General features: G+C 41.0%; 1 protein-coding gene across 1 annotated transcript in view; it reads left to right on the forward strand.

Moving 5' to 3' along the window:
- The window catches only part of LOC311046618 (RNA polymerase II elongation factor ELL), a 31433-nt gene extending 10699 nt beyond the window's left edge, over positions 1 to 20734 (forward strand). The window contains exons 3-12 of the mRNA XM_084059060.1: positions 4118 to 4245; positions 7066 to 7220; positions 11242 to 11483; positions 12455 to 12579; positions 14081 to 14195; positions 14588 to 15200; positions 15671 to 15734; positions 16421 to 16592; positions 16705 to 16749; positions 16850 to 20734. Of these exons, the coding sequence (XP_083915186.1) occupies positions 4118 to 4245; positions 7066 to 7220; positions 11242 to 11483; positions 12455 to 12579; positions 14081 to 14195; positions 14588 to 15200; positions 15671 to 15734; positions 16421 to 16592; positions 16705 to 16749; positions 16850 to 17017 (1827 nt within the window). The 3' untranslated portion in view covers positions 17018 to 20734. The remainder of the gene's footprint in view (positions 1 to 4117; positions 4246 to 7065; positions 7221 to 11241; positions 11484 to 12454; positions 12580 to 14080; positions 14196 to 14587; positions 15201 to 15670; positions 15735 to 16420; positions 16593 to 16704; positions 16750 to 16849) is intronic.

Here is a 20734-nt window from a genome sequence, read left to right on the forward strand (position 1 = left end):
CATATTCATAAACTGGTGGCCAATTTATTCTTTCATCACTATTCACTATTCTTATTAGTTGATCCTTTGCTAAGGATTACTTATGTTTAATTTATGCTAGCATAAACAAGGCTACACAGAACTCATTATACTCGCAGTAACACACATACTGTACATGACTAGTTTTATTTTTGATATTCATCTGAAGAAGTGAAAGGTGAACTTGAATCAGAGCATTGGTCTGTAAGTATAATATCAGTGTCATGATGTTTACTCTGAACATTACAAACACTGCAAATAAAAGTGTTTGCTGCTTTTAATAGTTTTTTAAGCATATAATATTTTACTGTCACACTCTCAGTAATGTCACTTTACATTTACATAATGCTTCTTTTGGAAAAGAACACAATGCATCCTATCTTGTTTGTATGTTTTTATTTTGTGGCATATCTACCCTGTTAAATAATAATAATCTATACTGGAGAGATAAGAAACTATCAGTTTGTGTGTGACGTAACACTGTTTGACTGATAGTAGTTTGTGTTGGTTGAAGTCGGGTCCAGAGCTCCAGCTGTGGTTTGGCTTTGGAGATGTTTGACCTTAGTCCCCTGCATGTGACCTGTTGGAGCCAAATTGGGAGATGAAAAAATGCTCTGCAAACACAGTGCCTGGGGCAAAGCCCAGGCACCCCCTGGGCCCTGGGGAGAGCAGACCCAGACTGGAACCTCTATGTGTGAGTCAGCGGCTCTATGGAAATTAACACCGCCTCTCTGACTGATAGTAGCTTCTAGATGACTAAACCTGCCAGCGTGGGCAGGGTTAGGAGGGGTGGTGGGGGTTCAGACAGTGGTCACAGCACAACTGAAAAAGCCAGGAGTAGATTTCATCAGGTCGGGGAGAGATGATCATATGGCTCACTGTGGATTAAGTCACTGACATGACAAGTCATGGTAACTTCCTGCAATGATTGCACATTGCACTAATGACTTGTCACATGGAAATGCAGAACCCCGTTGCATTGCGTGAACTGATCGCAACAAGTCCAAACTAACCCTTCAAATAGTGCTTTTAACCGTCAAATGGACATTTCTCCTGCTCAAACGAGGCTTTTTAGTATAAGAGTACCCCTGTGTTTCCAAGATCTTTTCGTACTGCTCTTGCCTCTTTTTAAAAAAGCAGCTGTGTTTACCGTTTTGAGGGGAGACAGGCTCTCTCCGTTAAGAGCAGAGAGCTGGGAATTAATGGGTTAAGTGACATATGGTTATGAAGATGGAGAAGCCGGCTGTGCCTAAAACGGGGCCAAACCCTGAACGGTCTGACCTGAGTGACATTGATTAGAATTAGAATGTGAAGTGTGCAGAGTGGCATGGATGGGGGTGACAGGCAAATCTAACGCTTGACTGGAGTGGGGGTGGGGGGTGGGTGTTCCCCACTGCAGGCACACAGTGAAAAGGGAGGGGGTGTCATGGCAATATGGGAGGCAGGGGGGGTATGTTTACGTTGGCCTTTTGGGGGGTACCACAATTGCGACGCTCAAGACAGTAAATCCTTGGATTGCAGTGCTGCCTGCGGGCCAAGCCAGCGTTTGTTTAGCAGTATTCTCATTTAAAATACAAGGGGAAAAAATTTTTATTGTTGTCTGTTGCAATGTTGCATGCTGTGCCTATGACCTACTTCCACAACCTCTTTTTTGCCGACTTGTTGCTTCTAATTCTGGTCAAGGCAGCCACCACTTAAGACAGTGTCTTGAAGTAAAGGGTCTTGAGGACATGGCTCGTCTGTTGGTCCTGTTCACTTTGATGCTTTTTTGGTTGATCGTGGTTAATTAGCGGAAAGGGCAAGCAGACATGTATGCGACTCTGCCTTTGCCACGTCGTGTGACCGGCTGGACATAAATAGGTCAAAAATATATACAGTCAGTTTAATGTCTCAAGTGTGCACGGCCTTGTGGATTGCCTTACACATTTGTGTTGAGATGGGTGGGCTGTACATGTTAGGCAGAGATGAAGAGCTGATGGGGGGTAGGGTGAATGGCAAGCTCTCTTGGGTTCAGTAAGGGGAGGAGGGGGGTGGAACGAGGAGTTGTTCATTGGCTCCACGCTGCAAAAAAAAAAGAAGAATTATTTCTTTCCTGCATGACTGGGCATTTGTGACAGCTAGAGTCCTGCCCGGCCACATCTGCCAGGGGCGCTCTGCTCGTTGCCAAACAGCCAGTAATCCATCACTTAGCGCTGCAAACTGAAGAAGCAGTTTCGATTGAACTGCATTTGCTTGTCTTGGAACACATGCACACAACACACAGTAAAAAAGATAACTTGGTGTAGAGGGCTTTGTCCTTTGGCTTAATCTTATACCCTGTTTTCTGTGGCAACATAATGATAAAAGAAGCAGATTCTCTCCATTTGCAAACAAAGCACTGAAAATATAGTAGAGCGATATGCAATGCTACTCGTCAGTGTGTGACAGCATCCTTGTTTTAAAGGGATTGGTGATAATCATTAGCACTACCCTGAACAAAAGATACCAAACGGTCAAACTGTTCAAAAATGTTCAGGCTGCAACACAGCTGCAGGGTCCGTTTACCAATATGTTTTAAAGGACGTGCTTTACCTGTTGGTTAATGACTTTCTACGTTGAAATGGCATTCTAGTGGAACTAGGTTTTCAGGTCATTTTATGTAACAGGGTTTGCGACACAGACAGACGGCACCCCTCCAGCTTGTTTGTCGCTATGGAAGCGCCGACAGTACACAACAGAGGCTGTGTGCCTAGTATAAGCATTGGTGTGCATATGGCTATGGTGGTGGGCCTATCAGGCTGGCTCCACCCATGGCTGGCTGCAGGTCATCATCTCTGACCTGGGAGGTCCCATGTGGCCTCTGTGATTGGCTTAACGTGGCGTCTATTTAGGTCACTTTTTTTAGTTAGGAAAGTAGAGAGGACAATCAGTCAAGCTTGCTTTCTTCGGTTTCAATAAAAGGAGGAGCCAGTTCACTTTATCCAGTGTTATTTATTTATTTTGTTTTCCCTTAGCTTCAGTGAGAACAGGCCATATCTGGAAAGATAAAATGTGCTCACTTTGTAATTCATCACTCATAGAGCAATAACACAGAGACAACACTGACAGATAGATGGACAGTATCTATGTCAGAGGGGGTTACACTGAATACTATAACTGATTAATAATTACCTGGAGCGGCAAATTAATTGTAAGTCATAAGTGAGTAAAAAGCAGCCCAAAACACTCTTGGGGAGTTATTACAATGATGATTTTGGTGTGCAAATGCCAGATTCCAACTTTTGGATGAAGTGCATTTGTTCACTAATAAGTTTTATTCTAATGTGTTGTATTGTTCATACGGCGAGTGGTGACAGTCATGTCTCGGTTCAAATGGAACATTTGAGTGTTGTGTATGGACATAATAACGCTACCAGAGTTGAACAAATCAAGACTAGACTTGCGTGTTGTTTGTTGAGCTATCTCAGGGGAACAGAAAACAGAATTCCGTTCCCGGACGTGCTGTGTACATCGTTGTTTCTCCCAGGATGTTTATTCGAGCACAGAGTGTAACTCAACAAACGAGATTAATTCTAGAAGACGGACGTATCGTTCAGCTGGAATCAGCAGAGGAACACTGACTGTACAGCAGATACTGCAGTATCATCACTGTAACATTAAAGCACAGCTTTATCATTTTGAACCAAACCCGTTTGAACGCGCTCCTGCAACTTCAGGCCAACATAGCTACACAACACATTAGTGGCTGGGCAATTAACTGAAAATATATCAAAACCGATATTTAGAACCAATAACCCACATAATCCTGCTTATACAGGTTAAGAGAAGCAGGTTTTTTTCCTTTTTTCCCCTGTATATCAACAAATCAACACACACAAAACAAAAAAATCAATTTTCCATAATCGACTAAATCAATTAGCCTGATTTAACCACTTAACCCTGTACTATACTTCACGAATGTGACGAGTTGTGAGCTTATAGATCTGCCATTTACTGAGCACGATACCAGCATGCAACTAAGTATAACTGAGGCTTCAGTTAAAAATAAAAATAAAAACGCATTGCAATTCCCCAAATGTATCTAACGATATCATGCTCTTTGCTTTCTCCCCCCTGACAGTACGTTAAGATCCCAGCACCATCCCCTGAGGCTCCGGACGCACTCCGGGTCTTCTCCTTCTACTTGTCCAGCGACAGCAAAGACAAACCTCAGGCCAGCTTCGACTGCATTCACCAATATGTCTCAGGGTGAGCAGTAGTGTGCCTCACTGTTTTCACAGTCAGCCCGCAGATGGAATTCACGGCAACTTTGGGGTGTCAGATTCAGACCGCAGGGCCTCCTAGACAGTGGCCTCTCTCTTCGATATACTCCCAATTGCCAATTCAAGCTACCCGAACCCCCCCCCCCCCCATGTCCCATGTGACCTGAAGCAACAACAGAAAGTATATTACCCTGCTATTTTTATTTACATCCTGGCCCGTTAACTCTTTTGCGTTTGCGTTTGTTAGTTTGTTAGTGTTCTGACCAGTGGTGGAAAGTACATTTACTCAAGTACTGTACTTAACACATTGGGTGCCAAAACCGTAAATATACTGTTTCGCAAATATACCTGTGGAGTGCCAAAAAGCAAAAAAAAAAAAATACTGTTTTGTTTTACCTTTTTGTTTTTTTCGTCTTTTTGGGGGGGCTAGCGCAGCCCTCTAAGAAGTAAGGGACAGATGGATCACCGTGCCAAAAAATCTGGCTCCCATCCGCTTCCATTCTATCTCCTTGCTAAAAACCTCTGTATCTCCTTAACTTTTTACATTGGGCAAAACGAGTCATTCTCGATGCGCGATCGCTCTGCAATGGTGACTCGCATGAGACATGTTGTTGTTCCAGGCTTAAGCCAGGACCATCGCGCACCCTTCACACACGCATTGTTTTTCATGGATTGCTCGTCTTGGAGTCTACAGCTTTAAACAGCACATTGCAGCGCAACGGTGAGATTTCTGTCACCGAACGTAATCTGTTATTATAAAATTCGGGCACCCAATATGTTAAGGTACATTTACTCCACTCCACTACATCTCAGAGGCAAATATTGCACTACAATTATTTGACAGCTTTAGTTACTTGTTAATTTACAGATTTAAATTATTAATACAAAACATGCATTAACCATTAACCATTGACACATTTTGGAAGTAAATAGTACTTTTACTTTGGTACTGTAAGTATTTTGAAGCCAATACTGTTGTACGTTTAGTAAAGTAAAATACAGGTTTAAATACAGGCCTTTTACTCGTAACAGAGTATCTATATCTTGCGGTATTGCTACTTTCACTTAAATTAAAACTGGGAAAGCATCTGTGTCATTTTAGAATTTAGCGTTGGCTATTCAAAAATAGCAGATATACAGGCATATACAGCATATATACAGCTTGTACATCTGCTATTTTTGAACATTTGTGAAAAAATTATTGCTTGAAAAATGTTGAATCATTTTGAATTACGAAAACGTTTGAGAACTACTGATCTGATCTGAACTATCTGCCTCAGGTCTTAATGGGTTAAGTAAAATAAAATAAAAAACTGAGTATTTCTTCCACCACTGGTTGTGACTTAGGCATTTCACAACTTCTAATACGTGGCGGCTGACTCGCCAGCCACGCTGCACCTGACCTCAGAGGTGCGTGCAGAAAATAACTGAGAACAGTGAGGTAGTATTTGTGGTGAATGATGCGGGGTCAAAGGGTTTGCTGCGGGGTTACATTAGTGCTGCTTTATTTGGCCTGCTACTCAGAGGAGTCTTTTAGTCCTTACAATTACTTACTTATGTAACGCAGATCTCATGCTTCACATTCTATACTCCAGCATATACGACTGGAACGTCCATATAGACACAAGTCATTTAGATGGAGCCCTGACAAATGGAATTATGACGGACTCTTCTAGACCAGTGCTTCTCAAATTTCTTCCTGTCATCGACCCCCAAATTTACATTTATTTGGCCACGGACCCCCATCTGCAAATGTTTTGTGCCAGGGACCCCCAGAAGAGAAGATTTGCTAAAAAAATCAACATTATTCAAAATATTTAGAACCTAAAATTTTAAGATTTTTTTTTTTTAAATTGCAGATGCACATGCTCGCACTTGTGGAATAACCAACGTATAAAACATGGATGAAGTGGTTAAAATGATTGTGATGCTGTATTATCACATTTTGCTGGGGACCCCCCAGGGGTCCTTTAGGGGGTTCCAGGTGGGTCCCCAGCAAAATGTGTTAATATAGCATCAGAATATTTATTTGATAAAATCATATTTAATTTAGCATCAAAATCATCCATATACAAAGGTGCTATTTTCAAATAATCTTGCTTTTCCCTTTTTTGTGTGGAATATTTTTGATAGATCCCTGGCATTGTAAAACAGAAAAAACAACAGCCACACACTCAAAACTGTGCAGATATCCCTGGCATAAAATATTTTTGGATGGTGTTTCGCGGCAAAATAAATATGATTTTGAGAGTCCTTGAAATGAAAACCTTTGAGAACCACTGATCTAAGACGTATGTTTAAGTGGCTAATACTGAGTTTCCCAAACGTCACAATCATGCATAATCATCATAATCGCTTCCATGTTGAAAAATGTTCATACATTTTCAAATATCTTTAAAAACAATGTGTAAATAGACGCTCGACAATTCTCAACCATTTTAATTTCAAGGACCCCCAGTTTGACATGCATTAGAGGCTACGGACCCCCATTTAATGGCATTTCTATCTCTGGGACTCCAATTTATATTGTAAAAGCAATGTTGATTTAACTCTGAGAGTGTGCAAATGGAACCAAATGGACCCTAACGGCCATTTGGTTCCATTTGTACACTCTCAGAGTTACAGACCCATAAGTGTCCATTTCGTTCCTAACTATCCATCATTTAGCTGGGGACCCCCTGGAACTCCCTCAAGGGTCCCTGGGGGTCCCCGGACCCCACTTTGAGAACCAAATGCACTAAAAAGATGCACCATGATGCGCAAGTGAGACTGAGACTGTTCCTCTTGTGTTCTCTTCAACCGACAGGGAGGGCAGGGAGCACCTGGAGGGCCAGGGCAGCATTCAGGACAAGATCACAGTGTGTGCCACAGACGACTCCTACCAGATGACACGGGAGAGAATGTCTCAGGTGGAGAAAGACATCTGGAGCCGTTCGGCCATCGAGATCAAGCCAGGGCCAAGTACGTTTCTTTTTTTTACCGCTACTTAAAGGGAAATACCACTCATTTTCAACATCGAACTATGTCTTATGTGACATACGCAGGGTGTACTTTTGGCTCCGCCCTCTCAGCCAAAAGTACACCCTGAGTATGTCACTGATCACATGACCTCTATCAATTATCCAGTTCTAGGCAACATAGATTAGTATTTCCACACAACAGCTCTAAGGTGTATTAAAGACATAGTTCAATGTTGAAAATGAGTGGTATTCCCCTTTAAATACTATATTTTTGCTGTCGGGTAGAAACCTCTTATCTCCGTATTTTAACATTTTGTGTTTTTTCCCCCCGTAAATTAACGCCCTGCTTGATCATACTACAGCATCACACGAAAGCATCATAAGTAGCAGATATACAAGCTCGAAACTTGAGCTTATACATATACTGTATATCGTTGCATTCAGGCAGAAACCTTGTATCTCCATATTTCATTTTTATGTTTTTTTTTTCTTAAATTAATGCCCTATTCTATACTTTGTTGATATGACAGTTCTACACAAAAGTAGTTAAAATAGGCCCGGACTGCTGGCCTAGTGGTCCGGGCACTTAGTTAGGCTCCAATGTAGCCTGACAGCGCGCCACGGGTTCGAGTCCCAATTCCGACGGCCTTTGCTGCATGTCACTCCCCATCTCTCTCTCCTCGTTTTCTGTCTTAACTTCACTTCACTATCAATAAAGGCATAAAAAGCCCACAAATAAGTAGTAATAAAGTAGTTAAAATAGCTAATCTACAAGCTTACAAGGTGTCGCGATGCGAAGCGTTGTGAGCTTGTAGATCAGCTATTTTTTTAGAAAGAATTGACTTGTTTATACATTTTGTACACATTTTATAACATTTTGCCTGTCCCAAAATAGGGACAACAGGTTAAAAATTGTTAAGTCTGTCTGTAGGTTTTATAAATATTTAACCAATGAAAAGTAGGTAGCTACTAAAAAAAGTAGCTTGTGACCAAATAATAACTACATTGGACTAATTGGAAGACTGGTAATTTTTCCCCGTTTCCTGAAAAGTAACGGTTTTATGTTAGTGCCTGACAGCTACAATATACTGTATATAATATGAACCTACTGTACATGAGATAATAACCTTTTTATTTAGATGTTTAACTAGAGGATAAGCCTTTTACCATACACACCAGTGTTTTTTTCTAATTCATCTCTTCTCACCATTTCATCCTGCTGATAATTGCCATATGGCGTGGAAGTTATCACATAATTGATCAAAGTGTCGGTCTGCAATTATTCATGCAGGAGGGATGCCCCCTTTTCTTGTAATTTTACCTTCATTTTGACCAGATTGCTCAGGCACAGTGCCAGCTTGCCTGCCAGCACCATTAATGTGATTGAGTTTGCCAGAAGTATGCAATAACAAGTCTCATGCTGAGTAGATGAAGTTTTGCCTAAGAGTTTAATTACTCCAGCAGGGATTCAATTATATTTCATTTCTTGAAATTCTGCAATTTATGTCTAGCATTTGTACTTAACCTTGGTTACTGGGTGTCAGACCTGAGACTTTTCTCCGACTAATTTGTTTTTCTCACTGCCAACCACTTGCTATCCCATGGTTTTAGTGTAATTATCTTTTGAGTGGAACACACTATCTTTTTTAAATGATTTAGTCTGGCGGATTCATGACATTTATAGCTCCCCTGTGAACTGACATGTTTGTGTAGATTATATTTTATGCATGGAAACATGCTGTGCAGAACGTCGTGGCATTGTAACAGTAATAGTAATTGCTGCACAAGTCAAATTATGCAGATCTTGAAACCAGTTTCTCCAGTGTACCGTACGTGCCATGCTCTGTTCCTGAAATGACCTCTTAAGTTCTGTCACGGTCTGCTAACTCTTTGAAAGAGAAATGACAGAGGCTGGTTAGAAGCATGCTGTCAAACATGGCCTTTAAGTGTACAGACACAGTCTTATTTACTGACACTGAGGCCTGTAGGTACTTGGTAAAGAGAGGTGAACTGCCAGGCTGTTAAAGTCCCTAGGCAATGCAGAACAACACATACAATAAACCTTAGTGGTGACTGACACTCTTCCTGTGTTATAATGATGCTATACTAGCAAATAACAATAATGGGTTGCAGAGTGGAGATATGTTGACAGAGAAAAGCATTTTATTTAAGGGAAAAGAGAGTAGTCACTGACATACAGCAGGAAAATGGGAATTTGGACGCATGTCTTCGGATCAAGGTCCTGGAAAACTGTGGACCCTCCTAGATATTTGTTATATAATAGAGTTAATTATTCACACACATTAACCCCAAAGCCATCTCCTGTTTTCTTTTTCATTGCTCAAAGAATACTGAACTCTCACTAACAGTGAGAACCACTTCAATTATCTAAAGTAGGCCTCCAATGTCATGGCAAAAAATTCAGTAAAGATACCTTGACAGTTTAAAACCTCCCCAAAGCTGCTTCATTCAACTTTCAACAATGTCTCTAGTTGCTGCATGTTTGAAACTCAAAGTAATCCAAAGTAGATGTCAGTACAAGCTCCCGAAAGTTTTGTATTTTTGGCTGTCAATCAGGGCATGCGCCAATAGGTATTTAGCAAAGTGGAAAAACTGTCTTTAATGCGTACTGTATGAGGCTTACAATATGACAGGCCTCACAAAGTTTTGATTTGTCACATTTTGCATACATAGCACTTCTTCCCACTGTCATGAAAGAAAACTATGAAAATGAAACTGTCACTTTCGTTGAGCGACAGAGTTGCGTGACAATGTGTAAATTAGGCTTCATAAGACTGCATTTAAAAAAGGACACAAATCATGAACAATGTCTGTACTGTAAGGCTATAATTATGCAATACAGCTACTCCTAACTAGTATAGTTTATATGCTTACATTCCTTTGTGTAAAGCAGAAGCTATATGATACTACATCCTCCCTGTAAAGAGACTCTGCTCCTATGGCAACCTTCAAAGTATGGCTTAAAGTTATAATGAGATTAAGGTCGGCAGATAGCTATATGCACCGTGGTGCCCTGCCTGTCTGGGTCCGGCTGAATTAGCACTGCAGTGGGAAGAAAGGGCCTCTCTGTGTTAGCTGCTTTGGTTTCCATGCTCCTCTGTTTACTCAGCAGTAAGCTTACCCTACTGTCAACCCCTTTCACAGTGTTCCACTCACAGTAACACAGTCTCGACACACCAGCACTCAAGTGCATGAGCGCACAGGGTTGTTCCAGCTATTGCCAAACGTATGTTTTAAACACTTAAGCCCTATTTCAGAAATAGCTAAAACGCGTAGCATCACAAACGTTTTCGCCTATAATGTCATGCCCAAAATAGGGACGCCAGGTTGAAAGTGGTTAAACAGAGATTTTCCTTTCTGCGTCTGCAAGGAGGTGCCGTGCTTGTCTCCTCTGTGTTTGCATACTGTATTTGATGAAGATTGAGAGATAATGGTGAAGCTGAAAGTGTTCTTTTTCCTGAGTATGAGTTAATCTTCCAAAATCCAAGCCCTGGTTTATATGTGGCCTGGGGACTGGATCGGGGTGGTGTGTTGGCTGGCTATTCAAGGGACAGTCTGTGTATTTCAATCCTAGTCGTCAGACTATAATCCCTTTGCGTATCCTCAAGCCTAATTCAAATATATAATGATAACGATAACGCTTTTTTTCGCTTGAAAATAAATGATGACTATGCACTCACAAGTTATTATGTTATAAACTATTAACTAATATATATATACTATCATTGATCAAAGAAGTCTCCCCAGGAAGCTGGCTGAAAATTGCATCGTCACACCAAAACAATCTTGATCTTCCCCTTTGTGTTCTTGTTTTCATTATTCTGCACTGTAATTCTACTCTCTTAATGTTCTGTTTTATTTCTATTTTATTACTTTATTTTGCTGTCTTCAAATGGCCTTTTATAATGTGTTTATTATGCTCTGTGTCTTGATGTCTTATGTAAAACACTTGAAATGTGCTATACAAATAAACTTGCTTTTCTTTGCCTTGTCGAACTCAGGTAAATGTGTGAAGGTGCAGAGGAAGCATGGCCCAGCGTTGAGCGTGGACGGCAGTAACAAGCACTCCCCCAGCCACAAGAGGAGCACGGCTCCCAGCTCCGTGGCCCACAGGCCGCTGAGGGAACGCATCATTCACCTTCTGGCCTTAAAACCCTACAGGAAACCTGAGCTGCTACTGTGGTTGGAGAGAGAGAAGGCCAGCCTAAAGGACAAGGCTGACCTGACCTCAGTTCTGGACGAGGTGAGACATCTGGCACATTGCTGTCATCGTAGCTGGCTAGTGTTGAACCACTTAAAACCCTCAATACTTAGTAAATCTGACCTGAGTAGGCTCTGTACTTGATTCGCTCTTTTTTCACTCTGCACTAAATCTCTTCGCCGAAAGTAGCCAATCTAAAAGCTCACAGCGCGTCGCGTTGCAATGCGTTGTGAGCTTGTAGATCACATATTTTTGCCGAATGTTCCCCCCAGAATAAGGATGCTACGGTTCAAGTGTTTAAATGTGGAGAAGTTGGGAGCAGGAGCTGAAACACAGATTGATGTGTAAATCCTGATGGATTTGATTTGTCTAATCCTTCTTTGAAATATATTATTAGTTATATTTTGTAATCATCACATCACATAAGTATGAATGAGACCAGAGGATCAAAGGGTAAAAAAAATGCATTGGTTCCTTAAAAGTGGGCTACACTCCTGGGCTTCACTCTGGAAACACAGAATAGTCGTTTACTGCCACAAGCGAAAAACAGTGATCTAAATTGCTGATCTCAAGTAAGTTTATCTGAGTTGTATTTCCTGCACTCGGTTATGTTTGAAAGTACCACCGCAGTCGTCAAGGGGAGACTGTGCCGACGCTGGTAGCTGTAATTAGGGCTGTGCTTTAATTATCTTTGGAGGAGAAGATTGTGTTTTGACAGGAGAGGGGTGGGGAGTCTCCAGCTGGGCTGACTGTTCTATGAAAAGAAGATGGTTTCAGAATATGTATTCTGGGTAGATACAGTTCAGCATGTGATAAATTCACAAAAGTTAAAACGGTATAAGTAGATATAAAGTGCTTTTTTCATATGACTATAGATTTATTATGGTCACTAAAAAACTACGTCTTCTTTACTTGTTCAAGATGAGGTTAAGGCATGTGATACTTTTACTATGGTTATTCTCACTGAAATATCTGTTGTATTCAGCTATTTATGTGGAGCAATTCTTTTCCAGGTTGCTAAATTGAGCCCTAAGGACCAAAGCTTCACTCTAAAGGATGAGTTCTACAGGCATGTCCAGAAGGATTGGCCTGGCTATCTAGAGGAGGAGAAGCAACTCATCCACAGGCTGCTGGCCAGGTTGGTCTGATTTCCATTATTCCATTATTTATCTCTCCAGCGATCATACTCATCTGGATTACTCATTATCAGTTTTTGAACTCGTCAATGTCATGACGTGGTGGTGGTGGTGATGGTGAGTTATTTTTTTGATAGATACAGTGTCGAGAGACAGGAAAACGGAGAGTCTGGTCTGGCCGGCCGAGAATCGAACTGGGATCGCACTGTCAGGCATTAGAGCCCACGTGGTATGTGCCCTAACCACTCGGCTATCGGGTCGCCCCAATGTGGAGGTGTTTGGTTTCATGTGGTAAACTTGGAAACCTGTAACAAAAATGTTTCTTTCACACTTTCTTTAACACTGCAGATATCTGTGAGGAGACAATACGGGGAAATGGCCCTCACAGGAGGATTGATGCATTTTGACAATGTGCTGGCATTAATATGGCCAGGTGACTGGATTAATATAGGAGTCCAGTGTGATCACAGTGAAAGGCGAGCTACTAAATTACCACTTCTCTGCACTGATGAATCTGTTAATAGCCACATCAAAGCAGGGGGAAAATATTCACTGCATGGTGTTGCCAAATAGCATTAGCACAGACAGGAGGCTCAGAGTAGCAGGGGCTGAGCTGTTCAGGATGAAAGCCGTCCCTCTGTACTGTATGTGTGCTGTGCTCTACCTGGCAGTAAACACTCTGGCCGCGTGCTTCGTAAACGTTTTGGAAGAACTGCAAACCCAGCTGATTGCACAGCCTTTTCATTTTACAAACCACTCTCCGATACAAAAAAAAAACAAAAAAAAAACGAAGAGGCTCAAACTGGATGTTATCAAAATGTTCTGCTACATATGAACAGGATATATAATGCTTTTCATTAGTGTGGAACATTTCCTCCTGTAGCTGATTCCAAAGGACAGAATATATTTTATTGCTTTTTACTGGATCCTTATCATTTCTAGCTGGCTGCCTATTCAGTAAGCTTTATATCAACAATATCCTGAACCGTACAGGAGCTTAGAACAGATTCCATTGATCATGTGGTTGAAAGCGTTGTTTGAGTCCACTGGGAGGAACGACTAGTCTCGGGGTCTAGCGAGGTCTGGATGAGGAAGGAGCTGTAGGAAGCAGATTGCCAGAGGAGAGGGTTTGGCCCTGCGGAGCCTGCATCTGTTACTATTGTTCTGCTCAGTGCATTGGATACCACTCAGTCTTTATGGCTGCAATGGGATTGAACGCCTTTGACTGCTATTTTAGTTTTTATTTGGTATGCTAAAAGAAAATGTGTCAGTATCAAAACATTTTTGAACTGAGCCAGGGCGCTCTCTGGAAGGCATGTCATTGCGATGGATAATTCACCGTTTACTCGTAAAATGCATACAACTGTCAGAATGAACTGCATGGCCCACATAAATTGCTGCTCATCTTTTACAGCTCTTCTGCAGTAGGCGTTCAGTCTAACATAGGCCTATTAATAAATAAGAATAACTGGCTCACTGAAGGCGATATGTTTGTTTCTGCAGGAAACTTCAGCCACTCCACAGTAGCCAATTGAAGAGTCTCCAGTCCAACCATTCATTCCACAAAACCCCTGGGGATTCTCCTTCACAACTTAGCCCTGCCAAGAGTCTCTCTGCGGTAAATATTCACCTCAAATGAATTATACGTTGAAGTTCTACCTCGCTATTGCTTTCGCACAAAACAGAGAATTGTTTGCAGCTTTCCTCTGCTGATATACTGCTTTAGAGTGTTATTTCTGATTGATCTTTCAATAACAAAAGTGATCACGTCGTCCAGCAGCCTGTGACTAAATACACTTCAGCAAGTAAGGAAAGTAAAGTTAATTGGTGTGGCACCATCTGTTTTGTATTTATTGAAGTGCTAGAGGCAGTGGCGACTCTTCTACTTCAGAAATCAAGTTAAAACTTTTCTATGTAAAATAACATAACATCTTATGTTACAACTTGTGAGCCTTTATTTAAAATATTTTTTTTTCCTAAAATTGAATAATCACTTGCTTTATTTTTTAGAAACGCCCAGTGCCCTCTGACCCTTCCAGTTGTCAGACCCCTAAGAAACAAAGACTACTAGACCAGAGTTTACCTCTGCAGTCTCCTTCCAGTGGAGACCATGGCCCCAATGGGACCCGTACCCCTTCCAATGGAGACCATGGCCCCAATGGGACCCGTACCCCTTCCAATGGAGACCATGGCCCCAATGGGACCCGTACCCCTTCCAATGGAGACCATGGCCCCAATGGGACCCGTACCCCTTCCGATGGAGACCATGGCCCCAATGGGATCCGTACCCCCTCTAGTCAAGGAAACACTAGTGTACAGACGAAAACGGAGTTTGAAAGAACCCACAATCACATCCAGGGGAGCCCGAATGGCCTCTATTTGCGGCACAAAGTCCATGGCTCATCAAATATTCCCAAACTGGAGAGAATGGAGCCCACCCCTGCAGCCCCAAGTCCCAAGGCGCCACAGACTGAGACCTCCGTTTGCACTGACCAGCAGCTTGCCAATGGCCAGCATAAAAAGAAGAGGTCCAAAAAGCACAAGGAGAAAGAACGAGAGCGCTTAAAACCAGACTGGATTGAGACCAGCCCGGATCTGAAGCAAAACCAGGAAAATATCAACGGTAAATACAAATAAAAAGTTAAGAAGTTAATTACTTATGTTTGTCTCACAGCCTATTTGACTGCAACAAATCCCCAAAATGTTCTTTGTTCTGGTCGTGAAGTTAACGGCTTCTGTCTAGTAAATGTACAAGTAAAAAGTGAAATGTTCTATTAACTTAGGTGAACCACAGTGAAACGTTTTCACGTTGCAGCGTGTTGTTCGGTACTAGTAAAAAAAAAGTACCGGCCCTCTACTCTGTTGATGATTGACTGTGGAACAGCTGGGTGACCTCTGGTCCAGCGAGTCAGCAGGCGGTGTTGCCTCTCACTCCGGGCCTCTGGCGTCACCACTTTCCTCGGAGCAGGTCTCTTATCAGGGACAGTGATAAACGATTCCATCAGCCTTGATATGATGGGAGCTTTATCACCTTTGTATTGGCCAATTGCTTTAACCTTTCTCCCCCCCCCCTTTGTGTGTGTTTATCCACAGACCAGGACAGGGCTAAAACACCTGTCACTTGCACGTTAGCTGAGGAGCTGCCTGACTATTTGATGTAAGTACAAAACCCCATTTGGCCATGCTTTGTAGGTTCCTCACCGCAACGCTTGCTTTCTGAATAAAGCCTAATTACCTAAGTGACCTCTGAGCTTGTAGGTCGGCTATTTTCGGTGCGTGACACCGAAGTATAAATCGGGTTTAAGACTCCCAGATCCAGAAGGCATTTCTGAAACCTGTTCAAACAATCCACCAGTTTGTGATAAAGTCTAAAGGTTGCAGCTTTAGTTATTTTTGACCCCATTTGTTGCTGAGATGATTCAGGTTAGCGGCCACCTACTCTTAACGTATTTTGGTTAAGAAAGGATTGTCCCAAAAGGCTTAGGTTTTACATTCAGGAGAGTCGCATACATTGTGAAAATGGAAGAAAAACAAATGTCTAAAAGGGCCGTCACACATAGTAATAACAAAGCTTCACAGAGAATGACTCAGAAAACAAATGATCTAATGTCTTACATTTTTACATCTGGACAACACATCACACTGTTGAATCCTTGACGTGTCACAGGCTGTTCATGCCACCAATCTATGTCGCCATCTACTGGACAGACTAGCAAATAGCATTGCCTTGTGAATTTCAGGTCACATTGCTTCAAGAGACAAACGCAAGCCCAAGCAAGACTTACAAAAATTACAGTTATCTGGAATGTTTTCTTTATTTTATGAGTGGTTCTTTTTTTTCAGAAAATACAATGCCATAACAGCATTGGAGCAGCGTCAACAGTATAAGGAGGACTTCTGTGCTGAGTACGATGAGTACAGAGCTCTTCACGACCGGATTGGTACTATCACAGAGATGTTTGTACAGCTGGGCTCAAAGATCAACAGTTTGTCTCCGGGGACAGAAGAGTACAAGGTACTTACTGGGCCAGGAACTGATGCCAGCTCTATTTTCAACACAAGCACTGATGTGTTTTGGAACACAGATGTGTTTTTTGCTAACAATTGTTTTCTTTTAATGTGTACAGCTTATGGAGGACCAAATATTACAAAAGTACAGAAAATATAAGAAAGTAAGAATATTTTGTATTACCTTAAAAAACAATTCAGTATCCCACAGCTGTGTTTACAAATCCCCACATTGCTAACTTGGTTCTCCCTTTCTCTTTGTAGAGGTTTCCTGGGTATCGGGAAGAGAAGAAGAGATGTGAGTACCTGCATCTGAAACTGTCACATATCAAAGGCCTGATCCTGGACTATGACCGAACGCAGGCACCGTCCTCACCCTCACCAGGGTGGAATGTGATTGGACCAAAAGACTCTACAACACGGACCAAATGACTGGCCAGCTGGAGTGTTAAGGACTTTGTATACAAGCTGAAACACTATTCACTTTACTCCTCTTGAGTGTTCATGGAATCAAGGAGCAAGGTTCTCTTTTCAAAAGTGGGCCCAGACCACCAACTCGTGATCAAATGACGCCCTTTAACCACTTAAACCCTATACTTGGTTGACCGGAGTCCCTCGCGGCTCTATACTAGTGACTTTTCTGTTTTCGCTCTACACTAACTATCTTTGCTGAAAATAGCAGATCTACAAGCTTGTAGATCTGCTATTTTCCTGCGAAAGGTTTCCTCAGAATACGGATGCTGGGGTTTAAGTGGTTAATACAATAGTTTTTAAGAATGATTGTTATTGGAGTGGCTGGACATTGTTCTGCTGTAAAATGGTGAGGTGATGCAGTGAAAGCCAAATCCTTTTTTTATTCTAAAATCTAAAATGCAAAATAGATGTAAATTCTCCTGCCCACATACTTTGTAAGTATGTATTTTGCCAGGACAAAAAAAGGAGCATATTGATTCGATGGTACAATCATAGCAGAAAACAAATGTTACTAAAGTCTTTATATTTAAGTACAAAGTACTTTGCTTATTCATTGTTTTTCATGGTACAAACATAAATAATGAGATAATACCTTAATTCCCCACAATAAGGAAATCCCATAAAAACACGACTGCTCTGACCATGTAATAACAGCCTGGGGAAAATACCACTTCTTTTCCTTTCACTTAACACCTGGGACTTCTGGAGGCTACTAGAAAATTACGTCCATTCTATACAAATAAAAGGCTTCAAAATGTAATTCTAATTCATAACGTTATCATGAAATTCAGTGACATTCATAGAGCACAATGTGTCTGGTTAGAACCACTATCATCAGTTTGTGATGATAGAGAGCAGTGAGTTGTAACATGTAGTCCAGAAAACTGCTCTTTCAAATACCATTCTGATAGTTTCAGGATGGATATTTAGCTAAACTTAGCATAAGCAGTGCTATTTTCCACACCAACACTTAGCCTTCCTGGAATCGCCTTTACATTATGTAATGGAAAAATACTGGTTTGTTTTGATGCTATTTTAATAACTTCACCTATGTCATGGTACATGTGACATACCAGAAGGCCAGAAAATGTGTCAAACAAAAAGTAAATAAGCATCAGACAGCCACCAGAGAGCAGTGTGTGTCAGAATGCTCCGAGGCGGTTAGTGCTAGATTGGATGTGCCAGAGGGAGATGCTCCTTTTGTTTCATTCTCAACTGACTAAAGAGTGGTTTCGCATGCATTAGGGCTGGGCAGTTAACCGAAAATATATCAAAACTGATATTTAGAACCAATAACCGGAATAGGTTTTTAACCTGTTTTGGACATTGCATTCACACAGGATGTTGAGTGAAGCAAAATGAGCACGAGTCCCCTGTCCCTGACACGCCCAGATTCCTCCCTCTTAGTCACACATGGTCAAACTCACCGTCATCGATTCCTGCGACGGGAGTTCGATATTTTATCGTCTGGCTACTGGTTGTGGTAGAGATGCCTTTCATAAAAACGGAATTGTGAAACTTTTAACAACTTTTTACCATGGCATGGACATCCAAATCATTGCTACTTGTGAGTTTTAATTTCACTTTAAACTGTTGTGGCTTGAAAAAAAACTATAGGGACCAGATTCAATGATCCTTTCAAGCAAACACAACTTTTGTCTTAATGATGGGTTAAAATGGAATAATGAAGCTATGCCTTAATATGCCTGATACGCATTTCTTTGACTCAGATACCCATGTTCTGAAATGTACTTAATCTCAATTTTGTTCATCTGCACAGTCAAAAGTGTTTTAAGACAATTTGTTTAAATGTCTTTGTTATTAGTTTGAAGGAAATGCTGAATTTAAGTTAATGGATTTTTTTTAGTACTGCAAATGTTATCTCATCTGTGTTGACTTTTTTTTTTTTTTCATGTAAGTCTTAATCATGTTGTGTCATAGATGCATTTTATTTCTTAATGTAGCATAATCTGTTAGATAATCATGAGCAGAAAAGGAATTTATTTGAAATGATTGTTCAGTCCTATCAAACACCACTATCTGTCTAAAGCCAGAATTATTTCATTGTTTTACACATAAGAAACATGTGCTGGACTCCTCCAACAGGTCTTAGATCAATGTGATCTTTTTATCAAATATTTATTTTCTGTTCTTGACCAAATTGCATGTTTCCAACTGTGGTATTCTGGCTCCTTTCGTTTGACACATATTCATGAAGAATATTGATTAGGGCTGGGTATTGATATAATGCCTATCAGAACCATTTGAGGTTAACAGTATAAAGTTCAAGCATCAGGTATTAAAAAAGAAAAGTATAATTTATAAACTTCAGTATCAACAGACTGGTCTCAGAACATATCCTCACGGTCGGGCGCAAACCTTGACCGTTACTTTTCAGGAACGGAAAGAAAATAACCTGTATTCCAATAGTTATTTATCACAAGCTCTTTTTTCATTTATTAAATATTTATAGAACCCACAGACAGACATAACCACTTTCAACCTGGTGTCCCTATTTTGACCATGTCATTATAGGAGAACATTTTCTAAAATACTTTAGCGTGATACTATCATATGACAAAGTATAAAATGGGGCATTCATTTATGGAAACAAGATTCAATATGGAGATGCAGTACAAGGTTTGTGCCTGACTATGACAATATGCGTACTGTTCCCTTGTGTGCAGTATTGGACTGGGCTGGTTTTCCAGAAAGCATCTTATTATTAGGATGATGATGCAACACTATGCTTCTGGGAAACCTGGGCTGTGGGGGGTAATCAAGTGCTATTTGTGATAAACGTGTGTTTTCCTGTTGTTTCAACTACTGTAGGTGCCTTTTAGGAAGGAAAGCAGAGCTACATGGAGTTTACCCATCATTGTTTTTCTGGAAAACCCATGGGTCTACAGTATTTCCACCTTAACCTTTCATGCCATAAAGTAGTATTGGTAGTGTTCACAGAACAAGGTTTACAATTCACAGATCATTCAGCCTCATTTCAGATTGTGATTACAATGTTCAGTATTTTCCAGTTCTCATAATAATGGCTTTTTTTTAGAGAGAGAGATGGGAGGTTTTCCAGGACACCAGTTGTGTCAAAGTGGCATTGAATTGGTTTGCGTGTGCATACATGTAAATGTCATTATTTCAGGGTGTCCGGGTATCACAGGGGTAGAGTTCCTGCCCACCACTGTAGAGGCAGGAGTTTGATTCCCCCAGGTACCCCAAACAATCAAAAAAAAAGTTATTATTTTGATGAGTGGACCCTAAATAATGTTTTCACTTTCAATCCCTTCTTTCAAATTGTATTTCATTCCGGTGCGCTTACCTTATGTTTTGGTATCGGGAAAGCAATGTCTCACTAGAAATGTGAAATGAAATGTTGTGTCTAGTTTAACTAAGTCACTGCAATTGATCTACCTAGGAGAACAAATTTCTGTAACTATTTATTGCTTTTTATGTGTTTGTTCTTTTTGGGGTTCTTTCTTTGCACAGTTTATTCAGTCTTTTCACAAGCAAAACTCGAAGTATGGTGAAAGGGAAATGGAATATATATTTTTGCAGTTTTTGATGGTGGATGCTTTATAACAAATCCATCCTCTTGAGAAATGCTTACATGCAAAAAGTGTTTCTTGTCTCAGTAAAATTGACAAATAAAGCTCTTTACATGTCTGA

This window comes from Gymnoscopelus microlampas (assembly GCF_963454915.1).
Source record: "Gymnoscopelus microlampas genome assembly, chromosome: 6".
Lineage (NCBI taxonomy): Eukaryota > Metazoa > Chordata > Actinopteri > Myctophiformes > Myctophidae > Gymnoscopelus > Gymnoscopelus microlampas.